General features: G+C 40.6%; 1 protein-coding gene across 1 annotated transcript in view; it reads right to left on the bottom strand.

Moving 5' to 3' along the window:
• LOC102802484 (EF-hand calcium-binding domain-containing protein 4B-like) overlaps window positions 1–7,803 on the bottom strand; it is a 40,395-nt gene extending 32,592 nt beyond the window's left edge. The window contains exon 1 of the mRNA XM_078012602.2: window positions 7,465–7,803. Within this exon, the coding sequence (XP_077868728.1) occupies window positions 7,465–7,595 (131 nt within the window). The 5' untranslated portion in view covers window positions 7,596–7,803. The remainder of the gene's footprint in view (window positions 1–7,464) is intronic.
• Window positions 7,804–18,521: the final 10,718 nt, after the last annotated feature.

Raw genomic sequence — 18,521 nt, 5'->3', positions numbered from 1 at the left:
CTGAATTATTGAAATGTAAATTGATTCAAACATCGCACATACAATGAACACCGATATATCCTTTCAAAATAAAGAACTCATTTTCGCTAGTGCAGCCAGTACTCAATATTACGAGACATCGTTCAGAATCGTGAATATTGTTTACTATGTATTCAGTTCTGATCAATCAAATTTACCGTGACATTGTTACAGACAGTCTGTCTGTGAAACGTCAGCGTGAAATAGACAACTATATTTCTGTGTAATTAACCTAGAGGGCAGTAAAAAAAAATAAAACTGCGAAATTAACACCTGGGCACTATTTAAATGTCGCCTTTGGTATACTAGTATTTTCAAGTACGCGGTTATATGGTTGCCAGAAGAGTTTATGCAGGAGTTTTTTATAGCAGTATGTTTATTGGGGGAAACATAGCGAGAATATTAATGACGTTGATAAATGGAGATCGCTTACAGTGACGTCAGTACAATATAGAAACAGAGCTTCCACAAATACGTATGCGATTCAACGTGTAGAACTTATGCCTAATTTAAACTGAGCACTGAGAATTTGACATTTCTGTTCACCGCTAACTTGCGCCATTAACACCGCATGAATTTTTTTTTTAAAAGGCAGAATATAAACGAGACTTTGCAATATTCTATATATGCCGTTAAGCAGTCATCAATATGTAATATCTAACAGTGATTGGCTAATGAAGTAACTACATGAGCAATGGCCACGGGGAGAGGTTATGTATTGTCATTGGTCAATGGAATGGAATAAGGCCATGTAAGTAATGGCCCGCCACGGGAACAAAGCTCGTGCTGTAATTGGCCAATGAAAGGGGTGTATTTGTGTGATAAGAATGACCATTAATGTCCGTATACTAGTATTTACAATCCCCATAGTGTGCTCAAATGATTGACACGTAAAGCACATTTGTAAAGCAAACAATCCCAACTCACATTCCCAACATATTTAATCTAAAGTTGACTTTCCAATTACTTGTGAGAATGAATGTTACGTCAGCTTAATGATATAAAGAAAAAACATTTAGATTGTATAGCTTCTTTACATAACCCAATGAACTGCTGTTTCTTTATAAAACACTACCCATTAATGGCATGTGATAACATTGCGGACGTATCATTTGTTATCAATAAAACCTTCAACCAACAAATACCACTTTAATTTAAAGGATTGTGGTGTGAACATGATTATCGAGACGAAACTAAAATAAAACATTCAATCGTGTTGCGTGAGAAATCACACTCACAGCGGCATCCACGCTTGTGTAACGTGCCAAGGTCCCTGTAAAACAGACGTTACTAACGCTGTCAGAATACTAAACCTTGCAACAGTAAGCAATGGAAGGTACTAACGGATGGGTAGGCCAAGTCAATCAGAAAAACACATGAAAGGGATTACATTTGTCTTTCTTTCATTTTCTGTGTCAGTAACAATTCCACAACTTTATTGCGCGAAGAATGCGTTCAAGATATGGACGTGTAAGATGTGACGTTACGTAACTATGGGAATGTAATTCAGTGGCTGTGCGTAGAATTTTCACACTTGAGTCGGTACAATAACAGCGTGAATTCAGCGGAAAATCTCGACGTCTAATCTACGTATATACAGAGTTTTAATCCCCTGATTCGGAAAGCAATTTTGTGAATACCGTGTAATACAGTTATGATGCACTTCAAATAATCACGAAAGCTTATTTAGGACACACATCTGATCGCAGAGAGTGATAGGAACTGTTTATGCATGTGCTGTGTCATCCCCTGATAAAATATAAATTTGAATACCGCCGTGCAGTGAGTTTGTCTCAGTTAATTCAGGGTTTGAGTACGACTTTTTAACAGTCAGGCGTGCTGCTGAGATGAGCGCATCTCGTCAATCATTATTGCATTAACTATACATGAAATCTATACTCTTACACGAGTTCATTCTTCAGTCCCTATATGCTCTATGTTATTCAAATGAACGGGAGAACGATCTCAATTTTTTTAGCGTAACCTAGATGATAAGAAACGACAACTAACACGAAATCTCCGAACACTCCGGGAAACTTTGCTGACTCGTATTGGATACCGCGAACCGTGCATTAACTGACTGAGCAACATCGTGGGTGTAGTTGACTTTTTTACTAACCTGGAATTTGTGCGTTTTCCCCGAGGCCACCATGACTGTTATATGAAAAAGTCTCTAAACAACCTAGACTTAAATTCTAGGCCACTGTTTTACAGGTCGGGTAACGGTAAATATGTTATCATTGTGTTGATAGTCTTAACTGGTAATGTCATTAGCTCAACCCATTTGTTTTCACTTATAAGCTGTTACCGAATTTTGTAAGGTTTTTAAATTATTATTACTATCCAGTTGTCGATATGCAACGCGCATTATTCGAGTGGTTGTTAACGACGCCATGCGGTCACGTGACAGGTGTTGTCCATGACATTGGTCGTAGGCGAAGGTACACAACAAAACAACGTACAGAATAAAGCCATAATCGCATTCGCTGGTTCATCTGGCGTCCCAATTATTGGAAGTGATTCACTGATAGATTACAGTAAGCCTTTTTTTATAATTTAAATTAACCAGAATATAAATATAAACTAGCTTTCAGAAATTTATCAAATGCGATTTGGGTTTCTAGTTCGTCTGTGAAACTAAATAAAACCAGCGAACTTTTGAAGCGATGAAAGTTACTAGGAACAGAAATCGTGAAATCGAATGTAAAAATAGGTCAAAGGTCATAGAAATGCGAAATTATTTTGGGGTAAATATGCTATACATATTTAATAAAGGTCAATTTTGATGATTAGGGCAGCTTATTGCAATATTACCCTCTTAAAGATCGGCTTTTCGAAATAAACAAAGATTCAAATTCAAAATAAACAAAAATTCGAATTCAAAATAAAATCGTTCTATTTTTGCTGCAGACGTTCGGTCCGCGCCTTTCACGCGCTGAGCGAGATCTCGCAGTGTACGGGAAAACATTTATTTCTTTCAAGTATAAAAGTCCTTACTCGGTAATAGTCACGCGACACGGTTGTATATTATCGTATCGTACAGATAATCGGATACCAAGGACTAGGCAAGAAAATCATGGGAGACGAGATTATTTCTCGCAAAGCCACCATAGTGATAACAGTAAATATGTTTTAAGAAATGTGCGAGCATCCCCATGATATGATGCACCTGTAAGTCGCTCGGAATTTATACATGACAATAGCAAAAGTAGTAAAATTATATATGTCACGACCTTGTTCAAGTTGCCATATATCAACTCACAGGTTTCAGCAGGTGCTTGTTCCGCCTCGACACTGCATCGTCCACGGGGAAACCCGCTAACTAACTATGGTAATCCGTCTCCCAGGAGCCCGGGGATGGACTCATTATTGTGCTCAAGCGCCAATAGAATAGATTAGAATAGAACTTCATTTATTTTATGATTAAAATATCGCGCCTGTTTCCAGTGTTATATTTCAGCACGGCATGTATCCAATTTTCGCTAGCCGATTTCACATATGTGGTCCAAAATAGAATACGAATTGATCTTATTAAAATCTAGTAGCCGATTCTGTCTTGCACAAATATTATCAATGTCAGGAATTACATCAAATGTCAACTGACAATATATACAATTGTAACTACCGTAGATTCGATACGTGAATATTCAATTAGGGAAAATACATAATAATACTCGCATGTAAATTAAGTATCAGCGCTTGTCCATTTTTACAAAAAAATATAATCTTCACTGTGTCGGTGACATTTCCCACTAATGCCAAACATAAATCGTCGAATTGGATATATTGAATCACAGACTCGTATTATCGTGAGTTTAGTCACATTATTGTGTATCCATTAGTTTTTGTCTCTTTTTGGATCTTCTACTAGCTAATCATCGTCGTAAGATTTTCTTAAGTAGTTTGTCTTGGCTGGAGATATCGATTTCGATGTTAACTTCAGACAGAAAATGACAAATTACGTGTATTTATATGAAACTTATTATAGTTTCAAAAGAGACCGCCACAACTGATAGATCTGACATAATCTTTATAAAAAGGGTCATGCAATTTATAAAATAGTTCAAGGACATGGGATGTTTCTGAGTTTGCAGAACCAGATACCATAATATTTACCAAGAAAGAAAGTCAAATGATAACAAAGTGAAATGTCAAGGTTATTCACACCACAGAAAAAGTATACAATATTAATTAACTGTATATTAATTATTCATTTTTAATTTGGGTTCATTTGTAAATTGACCATGATCATATCCCCCCCCCCTCTCCAGCTCAGTTATCGACTTAAAATGAGCGTGCAATATACGTATTTGTTTAGCACTTGAATTAAATTAAAATACGCCATACCATCGCCGTCTCTTTAACCCTTAGGTAATATAATCTCGTGTACACACATTCAGTTCAACAATGAAAATATTACTATAATTCATAGTAGCTGTTTTCAATTTTAACATATGTAATTGAAGACGGGCTATTAGCAATCGGCGACTGCCATCTCACAGACTGATGATGAATTGAAAGTCGACTTCCGGTCGGTAATGCAGACAATCTATTTTTATAATGTGGTAGTCTGTTTAGCAGTCATAGGTCACCAGGGCAACAATCAGATAATGTACCTGACATTAATGATTAATTTTCAGTAGATTCACTTTATTACTTATTATTGTTTTTGAGATTCAGTTTTAATAACAATCAGGGCTTTGCAGGTGAAACCGCCGCAACGCTATTTTTGGCATCGACTTTAAATTTCTAATAGTTTTAAGGCAATTGTAAGTTATAAATAATTGAGCGAAAAAAAACAACTCACGCAATTCTCGACGACATAACGAGAAAATACATATTCAGACTAGAATCGAATAAACACACCCATAATGTGTAATCTTGATTAAAAGCAATTATTAGTGATAATGTTACAGAAGCTTTATACGTCGTGTTGTCTATTGCATGACAGACTATTTTTATCCGAGTGGTGTCAACATAACTCGGATTAATCATTGTGATAGCACTTTTTATTTTGGTTTACAAAATTATTATAGAATTTTCTTTATTTTCAATCCGACCAGTTTCCCATCGTTCCCTCGTAACCACTGGCAGGCCTTATTCGAAGTACGTATTTTATAATACGGAATCCCATCCATGGTTGTCACCAATTGATTAAACATCTCGTCTTCTATCTTGTATTTTGTTTAATCAGCGTACACCCTGTTGGCGATGAAGAACTGCGTGTCACCTGACACAGCAAATAGAGCAGATCTCCCGGGGCATTTTCTTCGTTAATTATTGAAATGGTCGCGCTAAAACATATCCCATCCCGGCTCCTCGTGCTTCTTGAATAATATCTACCGCTCTATGTTATGACATGTCTGGTAGTTCGCCTTTCTAACCAGCTAGGTAATCATTATCAGAAGACAAATAAACTTTAAACATCGTATAAGCGAGTTTGCTACATCAGAAATAACCCTTTCTTGCAGACGAGTTTGAACCCTGACTTCCATGACGTCAGTAGGTACGTCGACCTGATTGCCATCGTTTGCCTCATTTGTTTCAATAATAGAGGCGGACGAGAACGTGAAATTAGACCGTCATTTGCAATTAACATCGTATTTTTTAATAAATAGCACATTTTTGTCAGAATGTTTGACTTAATAATTTTCAAAAATTTCGGATCCACGTAGAGGTAAAATTAATACAATAAGTACAATAATTACCCAGTATATTCATTTTACACGCGTGTTCTATTAATTTATTCCCTCGGAAAACGTAGATAAAAACATTGAACCGAATAAAACAAATAATCTGGTGGCTAAAATGGTCACATTGTAGCAAATGTTTCGATTTTGTTGGCTTGAGCAGCACAGCTATGGTGAAAATCAATTATATTAAAACGCGCGTTGAAGATGCTAGTCGAAATCAGCCTTTCAAATGCAATGTCGTGTGTTAAAAGCTTTGTGACGTATATGTTACTGGATTCATGAAAGGTCTCTACGTCGCAACCGATTCATGTATCAAAATACACTTGAAATGGATTTATTTCGATCTACGCGTCTTGATAGAATACTAAACCACGCATCGAGTTTTTTTTTATTTATTTCTGAGGAAGTGAATAGTATGATTACTGGTATCGTTAAATGAATAAAACGCACTGAATGCAAAGTTAAACATCACTTCTGCATTCGTGCAAGTGAAAACAGCAATTCTGGCTTAGTGACTGGCGACAATGTTCGTTACAGAATCTGAAAGAGTCATATTTAATTCATTGAGAGTGGGTGCTAGTCTCCAGCGGAGGCAATTCACAAGGCATCCACGTCACGCCTCGCTCAATCTCCCGGTATGTCTTCGCTTAATGCCCACGTGACGAGACGCGCTAAATATACGTATGATCCCCCTATGATGTGGACTACTACGTTACAGCAGTTATACAAGAAAATTAAACCAAATGATCTTTCTATCTGCAATCAATTATATTTGTATCTTTGGCTCACCACAATATCCGCCCAAATCCCAGCCCATGAAATACACACTGACAGTGTACATTATAATAGTCTAGTCAGGTACAATGTTAAGATTGCTAACAAACGAACAAATATGAATGATAGTTTATCTCTATATATCCTGTCTGGTAAATTGCAGTGATCTCACAATTGGCAGTGATTATTCTATTGTCATGCGTGCAATTTAGATGAGAACAATAAGCACGTACATTCGCAAATGCGAGGAGCGTGCCCGCGACTTGGGCGTAGCGTTATCAGGTTAACAGACAAACTGTGTATACCACTGGCGGATCTAGAAATTCGGTAAGGGACACGCTCCAATTCACGTAACCAAACGCTGGGTTTGTCAATTGATTTGTCTTTTTTTTCGGGCTGAAGGGGGAGGCGCGCCTTTCCCTAAATCCGCGCGTGTATACACGTTTTAATAACATGTCCGGTCAACAGTCAACAATCACGAATGTTGTTTAAATTGGAGGCGTGTCACACGGGTTAAATAAGCTGAACTGCAATAAAACGTAACATACCATACGCCTCAATGTGCTAGTATTTATTTAATATTCAACAACCGGCTTCTGTTCATGATTATCAGATCTATCCGCTGATACGGTTTGGCCAAAAATTATAATTAAGAAAAGTGTTTCTTTTCTTCGACTACATGCGTACAGGGTTTTACCAGGTGCGTTATTAAGATAGACAAGAACGTGGAGTGATTCTTGTCTATATAAGTGCCATTATGATTTATATTCGAGATCCTCTACTAAAAACATTGGCATGGTATCTCGAAGCATACTTCGTTCAACCTGCAAGGCACTGTGATGAGAATGCACATTAGCGTGAATTTTACGCACACTCCAATTTCTTTTACTATAAGTGGGTAATATCGAAAACGTTAGACGGTTGTCAAATGTCTTTTTTTTTCTTTAAAAATGTGAATTCAGAATTTGTTTCCACTTACCCATCTAGTAGAACGCCTCCGCCAATTTCTCTCATCAACGATTCCCAGGCAAATTGTGAGTCTTGGCAATATTCCGAGCTCGGCGACTGTTCTAGACTCGGTGAGTGTTCGAACACGCCGTAGTCGACCATGCCGTTATACCTGTAGTGATCCAGCCTGCACGATGTTAATAGCTGAACGAACAGTGATAAAGATTCCCGTGGAAATCACACCAATGTGTTTGTCAGTAGCAGCAGAAGGTGGCGGGACAACAGAATACCACCCTGATCGTCGTCTGTGCGAAATTCGTGATTATACACCGTACGCGTATTTCTGTGTAGTTGTCGTTACCGATGCTTGAATGAAAGTGGCGCTGTCACATTTACTGAATGAGCAACATTCACCACGCGTAGGCATGAATATATTATTTAAGCCCTTCTGACATTTCTTAAAGAAGACAGTTAAAACAATGATTGGTAGGAGTTTAGAATACTAGTGTAATCACACCTCTTTTCATTCTACTTTAAAACATGTAAGGAAATTCAAAGCATGTATATTGCTCAATAACAAACGAGCGTCGACGTCAAATATAACAGCCAGCTCTGTATCAATTATTCCGACATGACGTAGAAAACGGGTTTTAAGACTCGGAAATACTCAGGGGGAGTAACAGCTTCCAGAACAGCTGCGTGATATGAATAATTGTGAACATCATTGCAGTGACGTTGCCAACAAACGTTTCAGCGTTTCTGTGCGGCGTAGAATTTACGCGAGGCTGTTCCAACAAACAACGCCTGCCACAATCTGAAATGATCTCGTGGATTATATTTTCACGAGTGTATTCAGATGATGACGAAGGGAACAAATCGATTTCTTATATTAATAAAGATAAAATCGGTTCTATATCTACGCAGGTGTATGACGTAACAGGATGATGTACCAGTTAGCACGGCCATATACAAAACATCACTAAGGAAAACAGAACACATTCAAGCATGATGCGGATGCATATGCCAATCCGTCTCCTAGCAACAACACCTCTTTGGTCGTATATCGTATGTCTAACTCAGCCTCGGAGGATGATTGATAACAGTGCAATTATCGGATCAGTCTGACTTCTAACTACGTAACATGCAACTGAATAGAGTATGTCACGTGTTATTCAAAGGAAATGTGAACAAAGAAATCCTGGGCGACAGCTGAAAACATTTCCCAATTTGCACATTCATTTCTGAGGCTCATTACACCGAGAACCCGGATGTCAAACTGTCAGCGACAGCTGCCCATATATATGATGATTTATTTCAAAGTGGCCAATTGGCTTGTTAGAATCGTTGTCTTTGTAACTATGATTTGAAGAGGTCGATGATTGTATTTGCAATGGATATTCTATATATCTTTTTCCATCATTTCGCTCCATTCATAACACTTCATTACGTGAATATGTCGCATTGCGGCTCCTTGCACATTTCATAGTTATTTCTGAGCTTGATATCAAGACACATATTTTAGCGAGTAGCAAAGTCATTTATCAACGTGACTACGTTCTTGTGTTTGTTCTGATGATGATGATATTTATAGCGGTGTATGGGGATGGCAAATGGGCTTCACCGCAAAATATTCACTATGCTCACATTTTTTTTGGAGGGCCTCTTATGTTATGAGTGACCAACGAGCATCGGTCAAGTTTGGGTCTCACTGGGCAGGCCATTCTACTTTTGTTTTTGCGTTATAGAGTGAAGACACGATAAATCAAAGCACGTGCGCATTTGAGTAGACTATTATTTCGCCGAGCATTCTAAGTGCGTTTCAGTTAAATCTAACAAAGCTACGTGCTCAGTTATATAACCCAATGAATACTAGTATTTCAGAGTGTATAATATATCGACATGCAATGTCAACCTAAGATACTCAGCAAGAGTGAATATTAAAGGGACGGGTAACTCAACCCAGGGTAACACACACACACGTGTTGAGCTTTCATTTTTGTATTTGGTCCTGAATGTTTTTGTATACGGCACGAAACTGAATCAACTTTTAGGCATTGGCGTAATCTACGAAAATAAATGTAAACATACACATATTTCAGTGGGTGTTTTATCATCTTGTTCGATCTTCGCGTATGTTTGGAGCACGGAAGAGAGCCGACGGCCAGAATGTTTGGAGTATCAGTGGTAAATAGCGCCCTCTACCAGTTACAGAAAACGAGCACAAAACTACCTTAAGCGTGTCGAGTTGTACGACACGGTTGCTAACCGCAATTATGACGAAGTATAGTTCTAAAGAAAGAAATCAAAACAAAATTATCAAGGAAATAAAATACTACTAAAATCTGGTTGTACAAGTGGGCCATATCATTCTAACCAGACTGTACAAGTGGGCCATCTCGTTCTAACTTGACTGTACAAGTGAGCCATATCATTCTAACATGGCAGTACAAGTGGGCCATATCATTCTAACCTGACTGTACAAGTGGACAATATCAATCTAACCTGGTTGTACAAGTGGGCCATATCAATCTAACATGACTGTACAAGTGGGCCATATCAATTTAACCTGATTGTACAAGTGGGCCATATCAAGCTAACCTGGCTGTACAAGTGGGCAATATCATTCTAGCCTGACTGTACAAGTGGGCCATATCGATCTAACCTGGCTGTACAATTGGGCCATATCAATCTAACCTGGCTGTACAATTGGGCCATATCAATCTAACCTGACTGTACAAGTGGGCCATATCAATCTAACCTGACTGTACAAGTGGGCCATATCATTCTAACCTGGCTGTATAAGTGGGCCATATCATTCTAACCTGGCTGTACAAGTGGGCCATATCATTCTAATCTAACTGCACAAGCGGGCCATATCATTCTAACCTGACTGCACAAGTGGGCCATATTAATCTAACCTGACTGTACAAGCGGGTCATCTCATTCTAACCTGGCTGTACAGGTGGGTCATATCATTCTAACCTGACTGGACAAGTGGGCCATATCATTCGAACCTGACTGTACAAGTGGGCTATATCAATCCAACCTGGCTGTACAAGCAGGGCCATATCATTCTAACCTGACTTTACAAGTAGGTCATATCGTTCTAACCTGGCTGTACAAGTGGGTCATATCATTCTGACCTGGTTGTACAAGTGGGTCATATCCTTCTAACCTGGCTGTACAGGTGGCCCATATCATTCTAACCTGACTGAACAAATGGCCCATATCATTCGAACCTGACTGTACAAGTGGGCTATATTAATCTAACCTGGCTGTACAAGCAGGGCCATATCATTCTAACCTGACTGTACAAGTGGTCATATCATTCTAACCTGGCTGTACAAGTGGGCCATATTATTCGTACCTGGCTGTGCAAGTGGGCCATATCATTCTAACCTGGCTGTACAAGTGGGCCATATCATTCTAACCTGGCTGTACAAGTTGACCATGTTATTCTAACCTGGCTGTACAAGTGGGCCATATCATTGTAACCTGACTGTACAAGTTGGCAGTATCATTCTAACCTGGCTGTACAAATGGGTCATATCATTCTAACCTGGCTTTACAAGTGGGCCATATCATTCTAACATGGCTGTACAAGTGGGCAATATCATTCTAACCGGGCTGTACAAGTGGGCGATATCATTCTAACCTTGCTGTACAAGTAGGCCATATCATTTTAACCTGGCTGTACAAGCGGCCATATCATTCTAACCTGGCTGTACAGGTGGGTCATATCCTTCTAGCCTGGTTGTACAAGTGGGCCATACCATTTGAACCTGACAGTACAAGTGGGCCATATCAATCTAACCTGGTTGAACAAGTGGGCAATATCATTCTAACCTGGCTGTGCAAGCAGGTCATATCATTCTAACCTGGTCGTACAAGTTGGCCGTATCATTCTAATCTGATTGTACAAGCAGGCCATATCATTCTAACCTGGTCGTACAAGCGGGCCATATCATTCTAACCTGGTTGCAAAAGTGGGCAATATCATTCTAACCGGGATGTACAAGCGGGCCATATCATTCTAACCTTGCTGTACAAGTAGGCCATATCATTTTAACCTGGCTGTACAAGCGGCCATATCATTCTAACCTGGCTGTACAGGTGGGTCATATCCTTCTAGCCTGGTTGTACAAGTGGGCCATATCAATCTAACCTGGTTGAACAAGTGGGCAATATCATTCTAACCTGGCTGTGCAAGCGGGTCATATCATTCTAACCTGGTCGTACAAGTGGGCCATATCATTCTAACCTGGCTGTACAAGTGGGCAGTGTCATTCTAACCTGGCTGTACAAGTGGGCCATGTCATTCTAACCTGGCTGTGCAAGCATCATTCTAACCTGGCTGTACAAGTGGGCAGTGTCATTCTAACCTGGCTGTACAAGTGGGCCATGTCATTCTAACCTGGCTGTGCAAGCATCATTCTAACCTGGCTGTACAAGCGGGCCATATCATTCTAACCTGACAGTACAAGTTGGCAGTATCATTATAACCTGGCTGTACAAGTGGGCCATATCATTATAACCTGGCTGTACAAGTGGGCCATATCATTCCAACCTGGCTGTACAAGTGGGCCATATCATTGTAAACGGGCTGTACAAGTGGGCCATATCATTCTAACCTTGCTGTACAAGTAGGCCATATCATTCTAACCTGGCTGTACAAGCGAGCCATATCATTCAAACCTGGCTGTACAGGTGGGTCATATCCTTCTAGCCTAGTTGTAAAAGAGAGCCATATCATTTGAAGTGGGCCATATCAATCTAATATGGCTGTACAAGCAGGGCATTATCATTCTAACTTGACTGTACAAGCGGGCCATATATTAATCTAACCTTGCTGTACAAGCAAGGTCATATCATTATAACCTGACTGTACAAGTTGGCAGTATCATTCTAACCTGACTGTACAAGTGGGCCATATATTAATCTAACCTTGCTGTACAAGCAAGGTCATATCATTCTAACCTGACTGTACAAGTGGGCCATATCATTCTAACCTGACTGTACAAGTTAGCAGTATCATTATAACCTGGCTGTACAAGTAGGCCATATCATTCTAACCTGGCGGTACAAGTGGGCCATATCATTCTAACCTGGCAGTACAATTTGGCAGTATCATTATAACCTGGCTGTACAAGTGGGCCATATCATTCTAATCTCACTGTGCAAGTGGGCCATATCATTCTAATCTGACTGTACAAGTTGGCAGTATCATTATAACCTGGCTGTACAAGTAGGCCATATCATTATAACCTGGCTGTACAAGTAGGCCATATCATTCTTATATGACTGTACAAGTGGGACATATCATTCTAACCTGGCTGTACAAGTGGGCCATATCATTCTAACCTGCTTGTACAGGTGGGTCATATCCTTCTAACCTGGTTGTACAAGTGGGCCATATCCATCTAACCTGGCTGTACAAGTACGCCATATCATTCTAATATGGCTGTACAAGCGGGCCATATCATTCTAACCTGCTTGTACAGGTGGGCCATATCCATCTAACCTGGCTGTACAAGTAGGCCATATCATTCTAACATGACTGTACAAGTGGGACATATCATTCTAACCTGGCTGTACAAGTGGGCCATATCATTCTAACCTGACTGTACAAGTTGGCATTATCATTATAACCTGGCTGTACAAGTAGGCCATATCATTCTAACCTGGCGGTACAAGTTGGACATATCATTCTAACCTTGCTGTACAAGTAGGCCATATCATTCTAACATGGCTGTACAAGCAGGCCATATCATTCTAACCTGACTGTACAAGTTGACAGTATCAATCTAACCTGGCTGTACAAGTGGGCCATACCATTCTAACCTGACTGTACAAGCAGGGCCATATCATTCTAACCTGGCTGTACAAGTGGGTCATATCCTTCTAACCTGGTTGTACAGGTGGGTCATATCATTCAAACCTGGCTGTAAAGGTGGGTCATATCCTTCTAGCCTAGTTGTAAAAGTGAGCCATATCATTTGAAGTGGGCTATATCAATCTAATATGGCTGTACAAGCAGGGCATTATCATTCTAACCTGACTGTACAAGCGGGCCATATATTAATCTAACCTTGCTGTACAAGCAAGGTCATATCATTCTAACCTGACTGTACAAGTGGGCCATATCATTCTAACCTGACTGTACAAGTTGGCAGTATCATTATAACCTGGCTGTACAAGTAGGCCATATCATTATAACCTGGCTGTACAAGTAGGCCATATCATTCTAACATGACTGTACAAGTGGGACATATCATTCTAACCTGGCTGTACAAGTGGGCCATATCATTCTAACCTGCTTGTACAGGTGGGTCATATCCTTCTAACCTGGTTGTACAAGTGGGCCATATCCATCTAACCTGGCTGTACAAGTACGCCATATCATTCTAACATGGCTGTACAAGCGGGCCATATCATTCTAACCTGCTTGTACAGGTGGGCCATATCCATCTAACCTGGCTGTACAAGTAGGCCATATCATTCTAACGTGACTGTACAAGTGGGACATATCATTCTAACCTGGCTGTACAAGTGGGCCATATCATTCTAACCTGACTGTACAAGTTGGCATTATCATTATAACCTGGCTGTACAAGTAGGCCATATCATTCTAACCTGGCGGTACAAGTGGGCCATATCATTCTAACCTTGCTGTACAAGTAGGCCATATCATTCTAACATGGCTGTAAAGCGGGCCATATCATTCTAACCTGACTGTACAAGTTGACAGTATCAATCTAACCTGGCTGTACAAGTGGGCCATATCATTCTAACCTGGCTGTACAAGTGGGTCATATCCTTCTAACCTGGTTGTACAGGTGGGTCATATCCTTCTAACCTGGTTGTACAAGTGGGCCATATCATTCTAACCTGGCTGTACAAGTAGGCCATATCATTCTAACCTGGCTGTACAAGCGAGCCATATCATTCAAACCTGGCTGTAAAGGTGGGTCATATCCTTCTAGCCTAGTTGTAAAAGTGAGCCATATCATTTGAAGTGGGCTATATCAATCTAATATGGCTGTACAAGCAGGGCATTATCATTCTAACCTGACTGTACAAGCGGGCCATATATTAATCTAACCTTGCTGTACAAGCAAGGTCATATAATTCTAACCTGACTGTACAAGTGGGCCATATCATTCTAACCTGACTGTACAAGTTGGCAGTATCATTATAACCTGGCTGTACAAGTAGGCCATATCATTATAACCTGGCTGTACAAGTAGGCCATATCATTCTAACATGACTGTACAAGTGGGACATATCATTCTAACCTGGCTGTACAAGTGGGCCATATCATTCTAACCTGCTTGTACAGGTGGGTCATATCCTTCTAACCTGGTTGTACAAGTGGGCCATATCCATCTAACCTGGCTGTACAAGTACGCCATATCATTCTAACATGGCTGTACAAGCGGGCCATATCATTCTAACCTGCTTGTACAGGTGGGCCATATCCATCTAACCTGGCTGTACACGTAGGCCATATCATTCTAACGTGACTGTACAAGTGGGACATATCATTCTAACCTGGCTGTACAAGTGGGCCATATCATTCTAACCTGACTGTACAAGTTGGCATTATCATTATAACCTGGCTGTACAAGTAGGCCATATCATTCTAACCTGGCGGTACAAGTGGGCCATATCATTCTAACCTTGCTGTACAAGTAGGCCATATCATTCTAACATGGCTGTAAAGCGGGCCATATCATTCTAACCTGACTGTACAAGTTGACAGTATCAATCTAACCTGGCTGTACAAGTGGGCCATATCATTCTAACCTGGCTGTACAAGTGGGTCATATCCTTCTAACCTGGTTGTACAGGTGGGTCATATCCTTCTAACCTGGTTGTACAAGTGGGCCATATCATTCTAACCTGGCTGTACAAGTAGGCCATATCATTCTAACCTGGCTGTACAAGCGAGCCATATCATTCAAACCTGGCTGTAAAGGTGGGTCATATCCTTCTAGCCTAGTTGTAAAAGTGAGCCATATCTTTTGAAGTGGGCTATATCAATCTAATATGGCTGTACAAGCAGGGCATTATCATTCTAACCTGACTGTACAAGCGGGCCATATATTAATCTAACCTTGCTGTACAAGCAAGGTCATATCATTCTAACCTGACTGTACAAGTGGGCCATATCATTTTAACCTGACTGTACAAGTTGGCAGTATCATTATAACCTGGCTGTACAAGTAGGCCATATCATTATAACCTGGCTGTACAAGTAGGCCATATCATTCTAACATGACTGTACAAGTGGGACTTATCATTCTAACCTGGCTGTACAAGTGGGCCATATCCATCTAACCTGCTTGTACAGGTGGGTCAAATCCTTCTAACCTGGTTGTACAAGTGGGCCATATCCATCTAACCTGGCTGTACAAGTACGCCATATCATTCTAACATGGCTGTACAAGCGGGCCATATCATTCTAACTTGCTTGTACAGGTGGGCCATATCCATCTAACCTGGCTGTACAAGTAGGCCATATCATTCTAACCTGCTTGTACAGGTGGGCCATATCCATCTAACCTGGCTGTACAAGTAGGCCATATCATTCTAACGTGACTGTACAAGTGGGACATATCATTCTAACCTGGCTGTACAAGTGGGCCATATCATTCTAACCTGACTGTACAAGTTGGCATTATCATTATAACCTGGCTGTACAAGTAGGCCATATCATTCTAACCTGGCGGTACAAGTGGGCCATATCATTCTAACCTTGCTGTACAAGTAGGCCATATCATTCTAACATGGCTGTAAAGCGGGCCATATCATTCTAACCTGACTGTACAAGTTGACAGTATCAATCTAACCTGGCTGTACAAGTGGGCCATATCATTCTAACCTGGCTGTACAAGTGGGTCATATCCTTCTAACCTGGTTGTACAGGTGGGTCATATCCTTCTAACCTGGTTGTACAAGTGGGCCATATCATTCTAACCTGGCTGTACAAGTGGGCCATATCATTCTAACCTGGCTGTACAAGCGAGCCATATCATTCAAACCTGGCTGTAAAGGTGGGTCATATCCTTCTAGCCTAGTTGTAAAAGTGAGCCATATCATTTGAAGTGGGCTATATCAATCTAATATGGCTGTACAAGCAGGGCATTATCATTCTAACCTGACTGTACAAGCGGGCCATATATTAATCTAACCTTGCTGTACAAGCAAGGTCATATCATTCTAACCTGACTGTACAAGTGGGCCATATCATTCTAACCTGACTGTACAAGTTGGCAGTATCATTATAACCTGGCTGTACAAGTAGGCCATATCATTATAACCTGGCTGTACAAGTAGGCCATATCATTCTAACATGACTGTACAAGTGGGACTTATCATTCTAACCTGGCTGTACAAGTGGGCCATATCATTCTAACCTGCTTGTACAGGTGGGTCATATCCTTCTAACCTGGTTGTACAAGTGGGCCATATCCATCTAACCTGGCTGTACAAGTACGCCATATCATTCTAACATGGCTGTACAAGCGGGCCATATCATTCTAACCTGCTTGTACAGGTGGGCCATATCCATCTAACCTGGCTGTACAAGTAGGCCATATCATTCTAACGTGACTGTACAAGTGGGACATATCATTCTAACCTGGCTGTACAAGTGGACCATATCATTCTAACCTGACTGTACAAGTTGGCATTATCATTATAACCTGGCTGTACAAGTAGGCCATATCATTCTAACCTGGCGGTACAAGTGGGCCATATCATTCTAACCTTGCTGTACAAGTAGGCCATATCATTCTAACATGGCTGTAAAGCGGGCCATATCATTCTAACCTGACTGTACAAGTTGACAGTATCAATCTAACCTGGCTGTACAAGTGGGCCATATCATTCTAACCTGGCTGTACAAGTGGGTCATATCCTTCTAACCTGGTTGTACAGGTGGGTCATATCCTTCTAACCTGGTTGTACAAGTGGGCCATATCATTCTAACCTGGCTGTACAAGTAGGCCATATCATTCTAACCTGGCTGTACAAGCGAGCCATATCATTCAAACCTGGCTGTAAAGGTGGGTCATATCCTTCTAGCCTAGTTGTAAAAGTGAGCCATATCATTTGAAGTGGGCTATATCAATCTAATATGGCTGTACAAGCAGGGCATTATCATTCTAACCTGACTGTACAAGCGGGCCATATATTAATCTAACCTTGCTGTACAAGCAAGGTCATATCATTCTAACCTGACTGTACAAGTGGGCCATATCATTTTAACCTGACTGTACAAGTTGGCAGTATCATTATAACCTGGCTGTACAAGTAGGCCATATCATTATAACCTGGCTGTACAAGTAGGCCATATCATTCTAACATGACTGTACAAGTGGGACTTATCATTCTAACCTGGCTGTACAAGTGGGCCATATCCATCTAACCTGCTTGTACAGGTGGGTCAAATCCTTCTAACCTGGTTGTACAAGTGGGCCATATCCATCTAACCTGGCTGTACAAGTACGCCATATCATTCTAACATGGCTGTACAAGCGGGCCATATCATTCTAACTTGCTTGTACAGGTGGGCCATATCCATCTAACCTGGCTGTACAAGTAGGCCATATCATTCTAACCTGCTTGTACAGGTGGGCCATATCCATCTAACCTGGCTGTACAAGTAGGCCATATCATTCTAACGTGACTGTACAAGTGGGACATATCATTCTAACCTGGCTGTACAAGTGGGCCATATCATTCTAACCTGACTGTACAAGTTGGCATTATCATTATAACCTGGCTGTACAAGTAGGCCATATCATTCTAACCTGGCGGTACAAGTGGGCCATATCATTCTAACCTTGCTGTACAAGTAGGCCATATCATTCTAACATGGCTGTAAAGCGGGCCATATCATTCTAACCTGACTGTACAAGTTGACAGTATCAATCTAACCTGGCTGTACAAGTGGGCCATATCATTCTAACCTGGCTGTACAAGTGGGTCATATCCTTCTAACCTGGTTGTACAGGTGGGTCATATCCTTCTAACCTGGTTGTACAAGTGGGCCATATCATTCTAACCTGGCTGTACAAGTGG

Source organism: Saccoglossus kowalevskii, chromosome 7 (assembly GCF_978046115.1).
Source record: "Saccoglossus kowalevskii chromosome 7, keSacKowa6.1, whole genome shotgun sequence".
In the NCBI taxonomy this organism is placed as follows: Eukaryota; Metazoa; Hemichordata; class Enteropneusta; family Harrimaniidae; genus Saccoglossus; species Saccoglossus kowalevskii.
This window is presented reverse-complemented; position numbering and strand designations above follow the sequence as displayed.